At 37.5% G+C, this 16,943-nt stretch overlaps 1 protein-coding gene across 1 annotated transcript in view; it reads left to right on the top strand.

Moving 5' to 3' along the window:
• Positions 1-7,118: 7,118 nt before the first annotated feature.
• LOC123810582 (antigen WC1.1-like) overlaps positions 7,119-16,943 on the top strand; it is a 156,186-nt gene continuing 146,361 nt past the window's right edge. Inside the window, exons 1-2 of the mRNA XM_045826364.1 lie at positions 7,119-7,245; positions 13,848-14,165. Of these exons, the coding sequence (XP_045682320.1) occupies positions 7,161-7,245; positions 13,848-14,165 (403 nt within the window). The 5' untranslated portion in view covers positions 7,119-7,160. The remainder of the gene's footprint in view (positions 7,246-13,847; positions 14,166-16,943) is intronic.

Genomic DNA, 16,943 nt, shown 5'->3' with positions numbered 1-16,943 from the left:
AGGTTAATGTACAGTTTAATTTAGAAAACTCTAGTTCTGTAATAGGATAGTTTTTAACCACTTAACTATAGTATACAGGTTAAAGAAAATTATTATTAAAAATAAGCATAGCTACTAATTTTTAACAAATACACAATTTAAAAAGAAGTAAATTGTGACATAAAAATTATAAAAAGAATATGAAAGGGTGCCACTCATAAAGGGAAAAATGGAGACAATTATACTTGAAAAACAATAAAGATGATAATAAAGAGCTCAGTTCATTAAGAAGATATAACAATCATAAATATATACACACCTAACATTAGAACAACTAAATGTATTAAGCAAATACTAACAGATCTGAAGGGGAAATAGACAGTAATACAATAATAATAGAAGAACTTAATTCTCCTTCAGCGATGGAAAGATTATCTAGACTGAATATCAACAAAAAAATATTGGACTTACACCATACATTAGGTCAGAGATTTTCAACCAATGTGTCACAAGAAGGTACAAGAATGAGTGTGCTGCAAGAGTTTTTAAAACATGGAATACCTGATTATTTAGCCATGGGCACTGACCTCTTTTCCCTTAGATTGTCAAAGTTAAAAATGACACCAGCCAACACAACAATAGCCATGTGCTGTTAATGAATCAAAATTATGCCTTTTTTATTTGTTTTTTATTTGTTGAACTGTTTCATTGTCATCATTAACATGGTAAATTTATAAATCCCAGAGGAAAAAAGAATCCTCCAAACCCTGAATTTTTAAACAACTATCATGAACCACATGGTGAACTAATAAGGAAGATCAAAACTCAGGAAACAAGAGGTAAACAAGATGACCATATAAGTTTTTTAAAGGCTTTTAAAATGGATTCATCATATTTATACTTTGCTTTAAATTATACATAAATAAATACACAGAGAGACATAAAGACTGATTCTCTCATATAACTGAATCATGTTGCTAGAGAAAGTTCATGTTAGTTGCTTACCACAAAGAGGAAAAATTTCTACAACCAAGACATGACATAGAACTTTGTGTATTTGTGTTCAAGTTTATTCACAATACTGATAAAATTTCATTACCCTTTTTGCCTTTTTATACCTATTTTGTTAGAGTCAAAAATATAATACATTTTTAGTGTACAGCAGAATGTTAATAATGAGTTTACATGTGCCATGAGATGAGAAAGGTTGAAAATTGTGACATTAGACCAAACACACCTGATAAACATTGTAGAACATTCTACCAAGAGCAGCAGAATGTTCATTCTTCTAAACTGTACACACAACATTCTCCAGAAAAGATCATATGATAGGACACAAAAAATTCTTGGCAAATTTTAAAAAATTGAAATCATACCATGAAGCTTTTTCAATCATAGTGATATAAAAGTAGAAGTCAACAAGAGTAAAGGTAGAAAATCTACAACTATGTAAAAATTAAACAACACACTCCTGAACAACAAATGGGTCAAAAAAATAAATCAAGAGGGAAATTTTGAACTCTCTAGAAACAAATGTAAATAAAAATACCACATACCAAAACCTATAGGATGCCATAAAAGCAGCTCTGACAGGAAAGTTTATAACAATAAATGTATGCATTAATGAAACAGAAAGATCTCAAACAACCTAACTTTAAATCTTAGTAACTAGGAAAAATAACAAAATATGCCCAAAGTTAGCAGAAGTAAGGAAATTTGAACAGAAATACATAACATAGAGACCAGGAAAACAATAGAATAGTCAAGAGACTATGAGCTGACTTTCCAAAAAGAAGAAACAAAATTAACAAAACTTTAGCTAGATTAACCAAGAAAAAAAAAGAAGACTTAAACAAAATCGTAAATGAAAAAGCAAACTTTATAACTGATATTACAAAAATATATGAGATCATAAGAGACCACTATGAAATATTATAAGCCAACAAATTGGAAAACATAAAAGAAATGAATTATTTTCTAGAAATACAACCTGAAAATATTGAATAAGGAAGAAATAAAAAATCTGAAGAGATTGAATTTGTAATGAAAATACTCATAGCCTTGAACAAGAGTGTGGTGATTGGTGGGGTGAGGAGGGTATAAGGGGACTAAATGGTAATCTAAAAATACAATAAAAATAAAATCAAAAAGATAAATAAAAATAAAAACAAAAAGCTAAATGAAAAAATAAGTAAAATAAAGAAATACAGGACAGGGAAAAAAAAAACCCTTTCAACACAGGACCATATAGTTTCACTGGCAAATTCTACTAAACATTTAAAGAAGAATAAATGCCAATCCTTCTCAAACTCTTCCAAAAAACTTGAAGAGGAAGGAACACTACCAAACTCATTTTATGAGCCCAGTGTTGCCCTAATACCAAAGCCAAATAAAGACACTGCATGAAAAATAAAAACAACAACTAAAGGCCAATATTTCTGGTGAATATAGATGCAAAACATCTCAACAAAACATTAGTAAACTGAATTTTAAAATACCTTTAAAATGGTTACGCATTCTAACATGGATGCAAGGATGGTTCAACATATGCATAAATAAATATGATATATCACATTAATAAAACAAAAGATAAAAATCATATGATCATCTCAACACATGCAGAAAACCATTTGACAAAACACAACAAATTTTCATGATTAAAACCCTCAACAAAATAGGTGTAGAATAACCTACTTCAACAAAATAAAGGTCATATACAAGAAACCCAGAGCTAACATTATACTCAATGGTAGAAAATGGAAAGCTTTTCCTGTATGATCAAGAACAAGACAAGTATGCTCATTCTCACCATTTCTATTCAACATAGTACTGAAAATCCTAACTAGAGCATTTAAGCAAAACATGAAATAAAAGACATCTAAATCAGAAAGAAAGCAGTAAAATTATAGTTACTTGCAGATGATATAATCTGATATACAGAAAACCCTAAAGAATCAAACAAAAAAAATATTGGAACTAATCAAAAAGTGCAGGATATAAAAGTCAACATAGAGATATTAATTGCATTTCTACATGCCAACATCTAAAAAAGAAATAAAACTATCAAATCAAAATAGCATAAAAAAGCAATCAAATAGGAATGAATTTACCAAGGAATTAAATATCTATACAATAAAAACTACAAGAATTTTGTAAAAAGAATTTCAAAACAACACAAGTGGAAAATATCTGATGTTCATGTATTAAAAGAATTAATATTATTAAAAAGTCTAGATCTGCTCCTGTACTGATATGCCAAAGATTTGGAGAAAACAGCCCAGGAGTTCCAGCCTCTATGGAGACATATGTAGAAATGCTTCACTTCCTCACACAACCAAAAGAAGGACAACAAGAAATTTAAAAACAAAAAATAACTAGAACTGCCAGATATTCAAACTTCACGGAAGTCTGACAACCAAGGAGTTAAAGAAATATTCATCCCAACTGATAGGAGGAGCAGAGACGGGCAGCCGAGGTGGAGAGGACTCATAGCTAGGGAGGTGGCTGGTGGACCAGTTGGTCTCACATTCATGGGCTGATAAGCTGGGAAGAACCATTGGGAAGCAAGACAGCTTGCAGAACCCAGGGTCTCAGCATGGGAAACTACAGGGTCAAAAGCTCTGGATGTAAAAATCTGCAGGAGTTGTGGCAGTGGGAGAAACTCTCAGGATCACAGGAGAGTCCTTGGGAGAGTCCCACAGGGTCCTAGAGTGTACACAAACCCACTCATGTGAGAATCAGCATCTGAAAGGCCACAATCCACTTCTGGGAAGTGAAGGAAGTGATTGAAAGTAGGGCTATAGCAAAGTCAGCAAGTGGCATTGTTCCCTCTCTGACCCCTTCCCCGTAGACAGTGCCACAATGGCAGCAAATAGGGTTGCCCCACCCTGGTCAATACCTAAGGATCTGCCCCTTACAACATAACAGGTGTGCCAAGACAAAGAAATATGGCCCAAATGAAAAAAAAACAGATCAAAACTCCAGAAAAAGAACTAAGTGACAAGGAAATAGCCAACATATCTGATGCAGAGTTCAAAACACTGGTAAGCAGGATGCTCACAGAAATGATTGAGCTCAGTTGCAAAGAGAAGGAGGAAATGGAGGTGAAATAAAGTGAAATAAAAGAAAATATACAGGAAAGCAAAAGTCAAGGTAAAGAAACTGGAACTCAAACCAAGGATTTAAAACAAAATGAAGAAATAAATATCCAACTGGAACAGAAAGAAGATATAAGAATAAAATAAATGAGAAGAGGCTGAGAAAGCTCTGGGACAACTTTAAACATTCCAACATCCAAATCATAGGGGTACCAGAAGGAGAACAGGAAGAGCAAGAAATTGAAAACTTTTTCAAACAAATAATGAAGGAAAACTTCTCCAATCTGGAAGAAGATGATAAAAAATATGAACAAGAAAATCACAGCAAACTGACAACTATCAACAACTGAACCTAAAAAACAAAAACAAAAACTAAGCGAACAATTAGAAGAGGAATAGAATCACAGAAATGGAGATCACATGAAGGATTATCAGTGGGGAGGGGGAGGGGAGGAATAGGGGGAAAAGGTATAGGAAGGTAAGAAGCATAATACATACACACAAAATAAACAGGGGAAGATTGAGAATAGTATAGGAAATGGAAAAGCCAAAGAACTTATATATATAACCAGTGGACATTAACTAAGTGATGGGGGAGTGCTGGAGAGTGGAGGCTGCAGGGAGGAGGGGGATGAAGGGAATAACCAAATTGGGACAACTATCCCAATAAATGGTAAAATCAACAAAATATACTGAAAAAAAAATGTCTATAGAACAGATGGTCCAAAGCCATCTGTAGAATCAACACAATCCCTATCAAAATCCCAATGGCATTTTTCCCATAAATAGAAAAAATCCCAAAATTCACATAGAACCATAAATGATGCAGAATAAACAAATCAATTATAAAAAAAGAACAAACCCAGATGCATTACACTTCCTGATTCCAAACTGTTATGTATTACAATGGTGTAGTAATTAAAACAGTAAGGTACTGACTAAAAATAGGCCCAGAGACCAATGGAACAGAATAGGCAGCCCAGAAATAAACCCTGACATATACACTCAACTAATATTTGACAAGGAAGCCAAGAACATTTAAAGAGGAAAGAATAGTCTCTTCCACAAATGTTGGCAATATTGGATAACCACAGGAAGAAAAATGAATTTGGACCCTTATTTTAAATAAACTCAAAATGAATTTAAAACTTTAACATAAGACCTCACACCATAAAACCCCTAGAAGAAAGTGTAGGGCAACCTCATTAACATTGGTCCTGGCAATAAATAATTTTTGGAGATAACACCAAAAGCACAGGCAACAAAAGCAAAATTCGACAAGTAGGATGACATTATGCTAAGTGGGCATTATGTTAAGTGAGATACATCAGACAGAGAAAGACAAATACTGTATAGTATCACTTATATGTGAAATACAAAACAAATTAAAAACAGAAAGTAGAATGGTAGTTACCAGGACCTAGATGAGTGAATTGGGGAGATATTTAAAGGTACAAACTTGCAAATAGTAGAAAAATAAATTTTGGAGGTCTAATACACAGCATAGTGATTATAGGTAACAATAATGTATTATAAACCTAAAGTTGCTAAGAAATTAGATCTTAATTTTACCACCACAAAAAAAGAAACAATAAGTACATGACATGATAGAGGTGTAAGCTAATGCAATGCTAGTAATTATTTTTGCAATACCTAAATGTATAAAATCAACACATTGTACACCTTAAATTTACATAATGTTAAATTTACATAATGTTCCTATTCATCTTAACAAAATATTATTTTTAAAATGATAACACTCATGCTTATGTTGTTGATAACAAGGGTGAGCTAAGAAATGTGTGTAAAATTTATTCCATTTTTAAGCATTGTCATGATAGACACCTTATTTGTTTATTCAAAGAGGTCTGAAAAGAATGTGAAAGTGGACTGGCTGGTTTATATGAAAATGAACAGAAGGGGATGCATAGGAACAGAGGTGTTGAAAAGAGGATCCAGGAGTACAAGGGCATGCACTTTCTAACTACTGAGACTGGATTTTCAGGTGCAAATAGCCACAATGTAAAATAGGGATTAACTTCGTAATCTATTTGTAATCTATATTACCACCTTGTCCAGGGAAACTAGAATTATTCCTAGGGGAAGTGTCTGCTCTGATTATGATAGTCATGGGGCAATAAATTCTCCATGATGTGAGAGAAGGAAAGACAGACTGTATACTTACTGCATCAAAAGCTCTGTATCTTTATGAGGCTTTTACTTAGAAACCAGAAATAAAATGAGAGGAAAGCCCATGATATGCAGCCAATAATCATGATGCCTTGATCTCTGTTTCACATTTTTTTCACTGACCTGAAAATTACTTAAATTAAATTTATAGGGGTGACATTGATTCGCAAAATCATACAGATTTCAAGTACAGAACTCAACGAGACATCATCTGCACACTGCATCATGCACCCATTGCCCTAAGAAAATCTCTTTCCATCCCCATTGCCCACCACCTTTGCCCACCTCCACCTATATCCAAAGAAACCTGAAACACCTGGGAATTTTTTATCTCTCTAATCCTAATTTTCTATGAACTTTACTTTTGGTTTTCACTGTTAGATGCTTCTTTTTTCTTTGCACCCACAACATGTGACATTGAGGATCTAGACCAAATTAAACAAAAATCATTTTTACTTGGTCCATGGGGTGGTAGAACTGTCCCAGAAACAGTGTGTCTTAACTGATCTCACCAGCTGTGCTGAAACATCCACTGTGCCAGACCTGTGGAGTGAAGAAAAGAAAGCCACACATATTTTTTAAGTATGATTTACTGTATCAGATTTGTGGGAGGGGGTGGGGTCAGAGTACCACCTGACATGAAAAAGCCTTGTATCTCATATAAGGAGATATGTAAGATTCAGCATCTCATTGGTATTTGAATTTCAGAAAGTTTCCTTTTATGTAGTCTCTAATGGCAGAGAAGATGTTAACTAGGGTTTCTATTGGCTGCTGGAAGATGGCGATGTCAAGCAATGGGACTATATAACCTCCTTCCTGCTTAAAGGACCCCTCATTAAGGATCAGGAGGGTTCCTTGTATGGTTTGAGAAAGTTAAGGCTATTACCTGTAGACATGAGGGTCAAAACACCCATGAATGGACACAGCTTTCTCCAAGGATTTGCTTTTTTCCTCTTCGGTGTCGTAGTGAGCGCTCAAGGTAAGCATAGCCTCACTTCCTAAAATCAGCAGTGATACTGGATTAGTTCTAACAGTCTGGGGGAGATGATCACTGGGATTATAAAGACAACACCTCCTTATTGATCATTTGGTTTTCACCAAATGTAATCTTTAGTGACAGTTGATATTGATTTTTCTCCTGTAGGGAAAGTTTTTCACGTTTAAATGGGAGATGTCTCAGAGATGTAAACTTTGTTCTCAGATTGACCTAAATCTGTGTTTCATACCTCTCCAGCACCTAAAGCTCAAATCACCTTCTGCAGTGGATTATGGCTGAGGGTCTATCCCAGGCTGGGTCTCTGATCTGTCCTTCCTCTATTCTATATTATGTCTCTCCCAACCAGTATTTTGGTATTTCTTCTCTTTCAGCCAATAGATTTTGTGTGTGAATATATGTACATGTTTGTTGGAGAGAGGGGGGGGCGGAGAGAGAGAGAAAGGGAGGGAGAGAGAGAGGGGGAGAGAAAGTGTGGAGGGAAGTTTGAAGAGCATGTGGAGGTTAAATATAAAAGCAAGAATATGTCTGCCCAGGGAAATCAACATTTTAGACAGGAGTTCATAGAACTCTCATTCTCTAAACCAGACTGTTGGACTTGGTGGTGGAAGTGGTAGTGGTGGCGATGATACATGTACATGTGTATATGATTAGGGCAGAGATGGAAACCTTCCTGCCTATAAAGAAAGCCCTTCCAATATGAACTATAATTACATCCCCTAGTAACCCTGCACCTGCATCTAAGCCTGACTTTGAGATTCTTTATCTTCCCCACAAATCCACAGCTCTGATGTTTTTCTGCTTTACTGTAGTTTTTCTCCAGCATTGGGTTCTTCGAAGAATTTTGTCTTGTCTGTGATGTTTTTCCTTCTTAACTTCTGGATCAATGGTCCTCAAACCCCCATGTTCAGCAGAGAAAAGTGATGCCAAATGTAGTTGTTCATGGGTGAATTAATATTAGCATTGAAGGCAGAAGGAATGGAGCCTCAGAGACTCCAGGATGTACCTCTCTTGGTCAATTTTGCCCTGCCCCACTGGGGTACATGAGCTTGTTCTGTGACATCCTAAAAGATCTGCTAACTGAGAAGAATCCTGTGCTTATCAACATCCTATGGTGAATTTTCTCTCTTGTAGTTCCCACAGATCCTACATGAAAACTGGCCCTCATTGGGCCCCTGACTCAAGATATCAGAGTGCAAACTCCTAAAAGAATAATCTAGCCACATACCAGGAGAGCCGGATCTTGTAGTTGTGGGTGTTGGTCTCTGGCTGCCTTTGCAATGCTCCTCACCTCTATCCCTCCCCTTAACCATGTTTCCTCTTTATTTCAAGCCCCTCCAGTCAGAAGTCTTTGTCTCTCCTCTTTGGGAAATTCTACTCCTCCCGACAGGAGCAGAAGTACTATTTCTCACTCCCTTGTTATATTTCTTGAAACTTCCAGTTCTTTGGGTTTTGGCTATATGCTAATAATGGTTAATTTTGATATTTTTATCTAAATTAAGGGCCCACCCCATTATAGTCATGAAAATTCTATCTTTAATTTAATTAGTGTGTCTTGCTTGAAGTCTACTTTTTTGTGATATTGATATAGCTATTTCACTTGACTAATGGTTAGCGATTACATAGTATATAAATATATATTCTCCATTATTTTACTTTCAACATTTTTCTTTTGCCCTCATATAAAAGATATCTTGCATATAGCATTCACCTGAATTTTGTTGTTTTAACTAGATTGGTTTTTGCTTGAGGTATCTAATCCATTTACATTAAATGCAATTAATGATATTATTTGGTTAGTGTGTGCCATTTGTTTTTAATTGACTCAACTGCTTTATATTCCTTTTTCTTTCCTTTTCCTTTTTTTTGCCTTCTTTATATTAACCACATTCGTTATTATTCCAGATTTTTCTCTTTTTCTTTGATTTTCAGCAACATTACTAGGCATGGGGCTTTTCATATCTTTCTTAGGGTTCTTTGAGCTTCTGGAATGTGTGTGTTATACTTTTCATCCACTTTTAAAATTCTCAACCCTTATCTCTCCAAGTATTACTGCTGTGGCACTCTTTGTCTCTGTCTCTCTGTCTGTGTCTCTCTATTCCTCATCTTCATCCTCCTTCTCTTCTCTCCTCTAAGTCACTAATTCTCTCTCAAGTTCTAGCTAAAATTCTTTTAACCTATCCATTTCATTCTTAATTCTAGACATTTTATTTCCAGTTGGTATTGTTACTTTGACTTATATATTTACAATTCTTTGTTTTATTTTTTCATCTTTTTTCCACTTTTTCCTTCTTCCCTCTTTTATCTTAAACACATAAATCATAAATTCCTTATCTGCTAACTTCAACATCTTTATCATGTGTGTTTCTGTCTCCTCTTTTTTCCACTATTAATTTGTCATATGATCTCCCTTCTTTACAGTCATGCAAGTACTGATTGAATGCTAAAAATTGTATATGAAAAAGATAAGTTATCCAGACATATTGTCTAACACCTGAAAGGATTCATCTTGTCTTCTACTAAGCAGGTGGAAGAGGGGTGCTGATCACCCAAATATCTAAGTACAACCTAGAACTGAGCTGAAACGAGTCTGGGTTACAGTTTCAGCAACATTCAGTCCACCTCTGATTTTTCCATATTTCTATGGCATGGGCTCCCAGGGATTTTAGTTGAGAGTTTGGATGTTTTGGTAGCTTAGCACTCAAGAGAATGAGGAAATATAAACTCTGCTTTCCAAAATTTTTGACGTAGTTCTTTGGCCTTCTGCCCTTCACAGCTTTTATACTGGGCAAATATTTGAGGAGAAACCCTGTTGCGTGCCCTGGCTGGCGTAGTTCAGTGGACTGAGCACGGGTTGCGAACCAAAGTGTCACAGGTTCGATTCCCAGTCAGGCCACATACCTGGGTTGCAGGCCACGGCCCCCAGCAACTGCACATTGATGTTTCTCTCTCTCTCTCTTTCTCCCTCCCTTCCCTCTCTAAAAATAAATAAATAAAATCTTAAAAAAAAGAAAACCTGTTGTGTGAGAGAGGCCTGCAAGTCTCCAATATTGTCACTCCAGCACCAGTTAACTCCCAAAGGTATGCTGGCTTCTTTGTCCCACAGGTGTCCTCTGTCTTACCTAAGTGCAGATTCTGTATTTTTAACCCATTCATTGAATTGAAGAATTCCCATAGGAAAAAAAATGTGGTAGACCCTTGGCTAACACTGAAATATTCTCCACTCTGGAATATCAGCATATATAGTCCATGTCACATCTACAAATATCTAATACGTTTTTTACATTTTTCAGTTTTTTTAGTTGTACCCAGTAGAACCCTTCTTTTTTCCCTTTATTTTATTTTTTTATTGTTGTTCTATTACATATGTCCCCATTTCCCCCCACCACACAAACCCTCACCTTCCATACTCAATCCCATCCCCCATTGTCTTTCTCCATGCATCTTTCATGCAGGTTCCTTGATGACCCTCCCTTTCTTTCCCCCATTACCCCTCATCTCCCCTCTGGTCTCTGTCAGTTTGTTATTTCAATGTCTGGGGTTATATTTTGCTTGCTTGTTTGTTTTGTTGGTTAGGTTTCATTTATAGTCAGGACCATTCTTATTTAAAATATATTTTATTGATTATGCTATTACAGCAGTCCCATTTTTTCTTTCCTTTATTCTCCTCTGCCCTGTACCTCCTTCCCACCATCATTCCCTCACCTTAGTTCATGTCCATGGGTCATACATATAAGTTCTTTGGCTTCTCCATTTCCCATACTATTTTTAACCTTCCCTTGTCTATTTGGTACCTACTATTTATGCTTCTTATTCTCTGTACATTTCCCCCCATTCTCCCCTCTCCACTTCTTCAGTGATAACCTTTCATGTGATCTCCATTTCTATGATTCTGATTCTGTTCTAGTTGTTCACTTAGTTTGTTTTTGTCTTTGTTTCTTTTAGGTTTGGTTGTTGATAGCTGTGAGTTTCTTGTCATTTTACTGTTTGTGTTTTTGATCTTCTTCTTCTTCATAGATAAGTCCCTTTAATGTTTCATGTAATAAGCACTTGGTGATGATGAACTCCTTTAACTTGACTTTATCTGGGAAGCCCTTTTTCTGCCCTTCCATTCTAAAGGATAGCTTTGCTGGGTAGAGTCATCTTGGATGTAGGCCCTTGCCTTTCATGACTTTGAATACTTCTTTCCAGCCCCTTCTTGCCTGCAAGGTTTCTTTTGAGAAATCAGCTGATAGTCTTATGGGCACTCCTTTGTAGGTAACTGTCTTCCTTCCTCTTGCTGCTTTTAAGATTCTCTCCTTCTCTTTAATCTTGGGGAATGTAATTATGATGTGTCTTGGTATGCACTTCCTTGGGTCCAACTTCCTTGGCTCTGAGCTTCCTGGACTTCCTGAAAGTCTATTTCCTTTGTCAGATTAAGGAAGTTCTCCTTCATCATGTTTTTGAATAAGTTTTCAATTTCCCGCTCTTTCTGTTCTCCTTCTGGCACCCCTATGATTCTGATGCTGGAACATTGAAAGTTGTCCTGGAGGTTCCTAAGTTTCTCCTCATTTTTTTGAATTCTTATTTCTTCATTCTGTTCTGGTTGAATGTTTCTTTCTTCCTTCTGCTCCAAGTCATTGATTTGAGTCCCGGTTTCCTTCCCAACACTGCTCGTTCCCTGTACATTTTCTCTTATTTCACTTTTCATAGCCATTACATTTTTCTGTATTTTGTGACCATACTCAACCATTTCTGTGAGGATTCCAATTACCAGTGTTTTGAACTCTGCATCTAATATGTTGTCTAACTCTTCATCCTTTAGTTGTATTTTTTCTGGAGCTTTTATCTGTTCTTTCATTTGGACCATAATTTTTTGTCTCCATGTATCTGTTACATAGTAACAGGTGGAGCTTTAGCTATTCTCCAGGGTGGGGCAACCCATGTTGTTGTGTTATGGGCCTGTATGTGGATGAGGGGTCCAAGAGGGAACAATGCCACTTGTTCAGCTTTTGGTTGGCTTTCAGTCACTTCTTTTGCTACCCATAAGCAAATTGGACACTTTTGATGCTGATTCCCAGGTAGGTGGGTTTATATACATCCTAGGACCCCGTAAGTCTCTCCAACAAGCTCTCCAGTGAATCTAGCAGTTTCTCCTGATGCTGTAGCACCCACCGGTTTTTTTCAGTCAGTGGTTTTGAGGCTTTATTTCCCCACATTGGAACCCTAGGTTATGCGGTCTGTCTCACTCCCCAGTTGTTCCTCCTGGTTTATCCACATGCAAATGTGGGGCCACCCAGTCCACCAGCCACTACCTTACCCGGTCCACCAGCTGCCACCTTGCCACAGGTCCTCTATACCCTAGCTGCCCATCTCCCCCACTCTTACTAGTCTGGATGAATATTTCTTCTTTAACTCCTTGGTTGTCAGACTTCCATACAGTTTGATTTTCTGGCAGTTCTAGTTATATCTTGTTTTTAAATTTGTTATGCTTTTTCTGGTTGTAGGAGGAGGCAAAACGTATCTATCTACACCTCCATCTTGGCCAGAAGTTGGTAGGACCATTCTTAATGGAAAAAAAATGTTCTAGGTTTTAGTGTCTACTCATCACTTACTTAAAGTAAATTGATAGACATTATTTAACTTCTCTTCACATCCCTTTTTCACATTTAAAAATTAGAGAATATAATAGAGTGGATCTGTCAAAATTGTCTGTTCAAGTACATTCAGAATAGGAATATAACCTGTTTCTGTTCTGTAGTCAAGTTAGAAATACATGATATGTTCCCCCAGACAGAGAACAAATAACTCCTGCTATTATTTTGAATAATAGCAACTCCTGACATGAAGATTAGATTTGTTTGAAGGAAAAGGCAACATTCTTTGATTGCCAGTGAAATGTCTGACCAATGTCAATATCATCTTATTATCTCTCAAGTAAGGTTGTCCAATCTAGCTAAAGAGAAGTACATACTTTTGAAACTAAGTATCCATATCTGGAGTCTGAAGCCTAGGAATCTTAAGTGAAGTATTCTAGGATAAACCATGGCCTGTGTACTGATCCATTTTTCAGCTCTGAATACTATATGCCAAGAAGGAAAACTCTGAATGGAATAGAATTAACGGCTGCTACCTGAGACATCTGATGAGCTTACCCCAGTTCCTCACTCCATTCTCTTTAATCTAATTCTTCTATTTTTCAGATTAATAGCACCCAAGTGTGCATGGTTTATAAAAGATGTATCTAGCTGATAGCCCATTAGAGTGAATTTGAACACATTTACCTCAGTGTAGAGATATTCTCATATTTCCTACATATCTTTCACAAGTGCTGTGCAGAATTCTACAAATCAGAAGGTTAACTCTCTTGGGATCCATGTAACACTTTTCTGAGACTACTCACCAGATTATTTTCTGCTTAATTTTTCTTGTTCTTTATGTGTGTGTTTATTTCTATTTTTCAACCCTATTACTCTCTGATCACTGCCGTAGGAAACCAGAGCCAGGTGTGACATACTGCAGCCCAGCTGCCCAGGTGAGGTTCTCCCACAGGACCAGAAAATCCTTCTTTTCCTGTGTAAATGTCCCTTTGGCCTCTCTCTCCTCAGACACAAGACAACTCCGTCTGGTGAATGGAGGCAGTAGCTGTGCTGGCAGAGTGGAGATCCTAGACCAAGGTTCCTGGAGCACCATCTGTTCTTACTTGTGGAACCTGGATAGTGCCCAGGTGGTGTGCAGACAGCTGGGCTGTGGTGAAGCCCTCGATGCCACAACCTCTTCTTACTTTGGGCCAGGATCAGGCAAGATCTGGAACATGGTTGTGGTCAGGTGCAATGGAGATGAGTCCCACCTGTGGAACTGCACTACCTTTAATGGGGCAGAGCATTTCTGCCAGCACAAGGACGACATAGGTGTCATCTGCTCAGGTCTGTACTGCACATTCTCCATTGGCTGGGGAGGAGATGGGGGCATTCAAGCATGGGATTCTGAGTCCTGGAGGGAGTGGGGGTGTTGCAGAAGGGGCAGAGGAAAAGGAAGCTTGTTTCCACAGTGCCTGTGCAGACAGCTTGGCTGTGGAGAACCCTTCAAGGCCACTTATCAGGGCAGGATTAGGATGGAACTGACTGGACAGTGTAAAGTGCACAGAAAAGGAGTCCCATGTATGCAAATGCCCTTGTCAGGGCTGGGGGCCATTTTACTGTAGTCATGGGGAGAATGCAGGAGCCACTTCCTCAGGTATGGTCAGTGCATTGTCCACCAGGTGAAAGAATGGCAAGTCCCAGAGAAACTGGTGTCTGATCACTGGGGCAATAGAGGATGATGGGCTACAGAATCTGAGACATCTACCTATAATCCCAAAGAGCACAAAACATCTCAGAACAATGGGCTTCATTTACTTTCCTCTTATTGTCTCAATTGCCAATCTTTCCTTCTTGAGTAACAAAATAGTTTATTCTAGTATTATCTCAATTGAAATTAATCTTCATGGTTTTTTTAAATGTTACCTTCATAAGAACAATTTTGGGAGGAATTTGAGCCAAGATGGAGGCATAGGTAGTGACACTGTGCTTCCTTGCACAATGAAAAGGAGGACAATAAATTTAAAAACAAAAAATAACTAGAACTGCCAGAAAATCTAACTCTATGGAAGTCTGACAACCAAGGAGTTAAAGAAGAAACATAAATCCAGGCCAGTAGGAAGGGTGGAGAGGACTCAAGGCAAGGCAGCAGCTGAAGGACCAGGTGAGGCTGCAGCTGGCAGACTGGGCAGGCCCACATTTCTGTGCAGATAAACCAGGAGTAACAACTGGTGAGTGAGACAGACTGCACAACCCATCATTCAAGAATGGGGTAATAAGTCTCAAAACCTCTGGCTGAAAAAAATCTGTGTGTGTTGCAGTGGCAGGAGAAACTCCCAGCCTCACAGGAAAGTTCATAGCAAAGACCCACGAGAACATAGAACATATACAAACCCACCCACCCAGGAATCAGCACCAAAAAGGCCCAATTTGTTTGTGGGTAATGGAGAAAGTGACTGAAAGCCAAGAACTGGGCAAACAGGCATTGTTCCCTCTGGGGCCAATCCCCCACATAACAGGCCACAACAAAGCAACAGTTTTCCTTGCCTTGGAGAATACCTAAGGCTTCTCCTGTTACTATACAACAGGTGCACCAACACAGACACACACAAAAAATATGGCCCAAACGAGAGGGCATATCAAAGCTCCAGAAAAAAATACAACTAAGCAATGAAGAGATTGTCAACCTCTCAGATGCATAGTTCAAAACACTGGTAATCAGAATGCTCACAGAAATGGTTGAGTATGGTAGCAAAATAGAAGAAAAATGAAAGCTACACAGAGTAAAATAAGAGCAAATGCACAGGGAACCAACACTGAAGGGAAGGAAGCCAGTACTCAAATCAATGACTTGGAGCAGAAGGAAGAAAGAAACATTCAACCAGAACAGAATGAAGAAATAAGAATTCAAAAAAATGAGGAGAAACTTAGGAACCTCCAGGACAACTTTCAATGTTCCAGCATCAGAATCATAGGGGGTGCCAGAAGGAGAACAGAAAGAGCGGGAAATTGAAAACTTATTCAAAAACATGATGAAGGAGAACTTCCTTAATCTGACAAAGGAAATAGACTTTCAGGAAGTCCAGGAAGCTCAGAGCCAAGGAAGTTGGACCCAAGGAAGTGCATACCAAGACACATCATAATTACATTCCCCAAGATTAAAGAGAAGGAGAGAATCTTAAAAGCAGCAAGAGGAAGGAAGACAGTTACCTACAAAGGAGTGCCCATAAGACTATCAGCTGATTTCTCAAAAGAAACCTTGCAGGCAAGAAGGGGCTGGAAAGAAGTATTCAAAGTCATGAAAGGCAAGGGCCTACATCCAAGATGACTCTACCCAGCAAAGCTATCCTTTAGAATGGAAGGGCAGAAAAAGGGCTTCCCAGATAAAGTCAAGTTAAAGGAGTTCATCATCACCAAGTGCTTATTACATGAAACATTAAAGGGACTTATCTATGAAGAAGAAGAAGATCAAAAACACAAACAGTAAAATGACAAGAAACTCACAGCTATCAACAACCAAACCTAAAAGAAACAAAGACAAAAACAAACTAAGTGAACAACTAGAACAGAATCAGAATCATAGAAATGGAGATCACATGAAAGGTTATCACTGAAGAAGTGGAGAGGGGAGAATGGGGGGAAATGTACAGAGAATAAGAAGCATAAATAGTAGGTACCAAATAGACAAGGGAAGGTTAAAAATAGTATGGGAAATGGAGAAGCCAAAGAACTTATATGTATGACCCATGGACATGAACTAAGTGAGGGGAATGCAGGTGGGAGTGGGGGTGCAGAGAAAAATGGGCTGCTGTAATAGCATAATCAATAAAGATATTTTTTAAAAGAACAATTTTGTAAGAGATTTTGTAAATCACTACACACATTCCCTTTGTATAGTGAGCTATCCTATTAGAGGGAAAGTCAAGAATAAGGATATACTTTGGTTGAATTATTTCTGTGTACATAATGTGAGACACTGTTTTGCACTAGATTACTAGTGGTCCAGAGGATATCATTTAACAAATCAGAAAGGAATTTATGGATTGTGCGAAATTGCAATTCTCCTCTGTAGTGTTTGTAGTCTTTGACCAGTAGAACCAAAGATATTTGGATGATACCCTTTGC

The sequence above is a fragment of the Phyllostomus hastatus genome, unplaced genomic scaffold (genome assembly GCF_019186645.2).
Source record: "Phyllostomus hastatus isolate PE091 unplaced genomic scaffold, TTU_PhHast_1.1 phas_scaffold_755, whole genome shotgun sequence".
Taxonomy (NCBI): domain Eukaryota; kingdom Metazoa; phylum Chordata; class Mammalia; order Chiroptera; family Phyllostomidae; genus Phyllostomus; species Phyllostomus hastatus.
The sequence above is the reverse complement of the archived record's forward strand: the minus strand, read 5'-3'. Positions and strand labels throughout refer to the sequence as shown.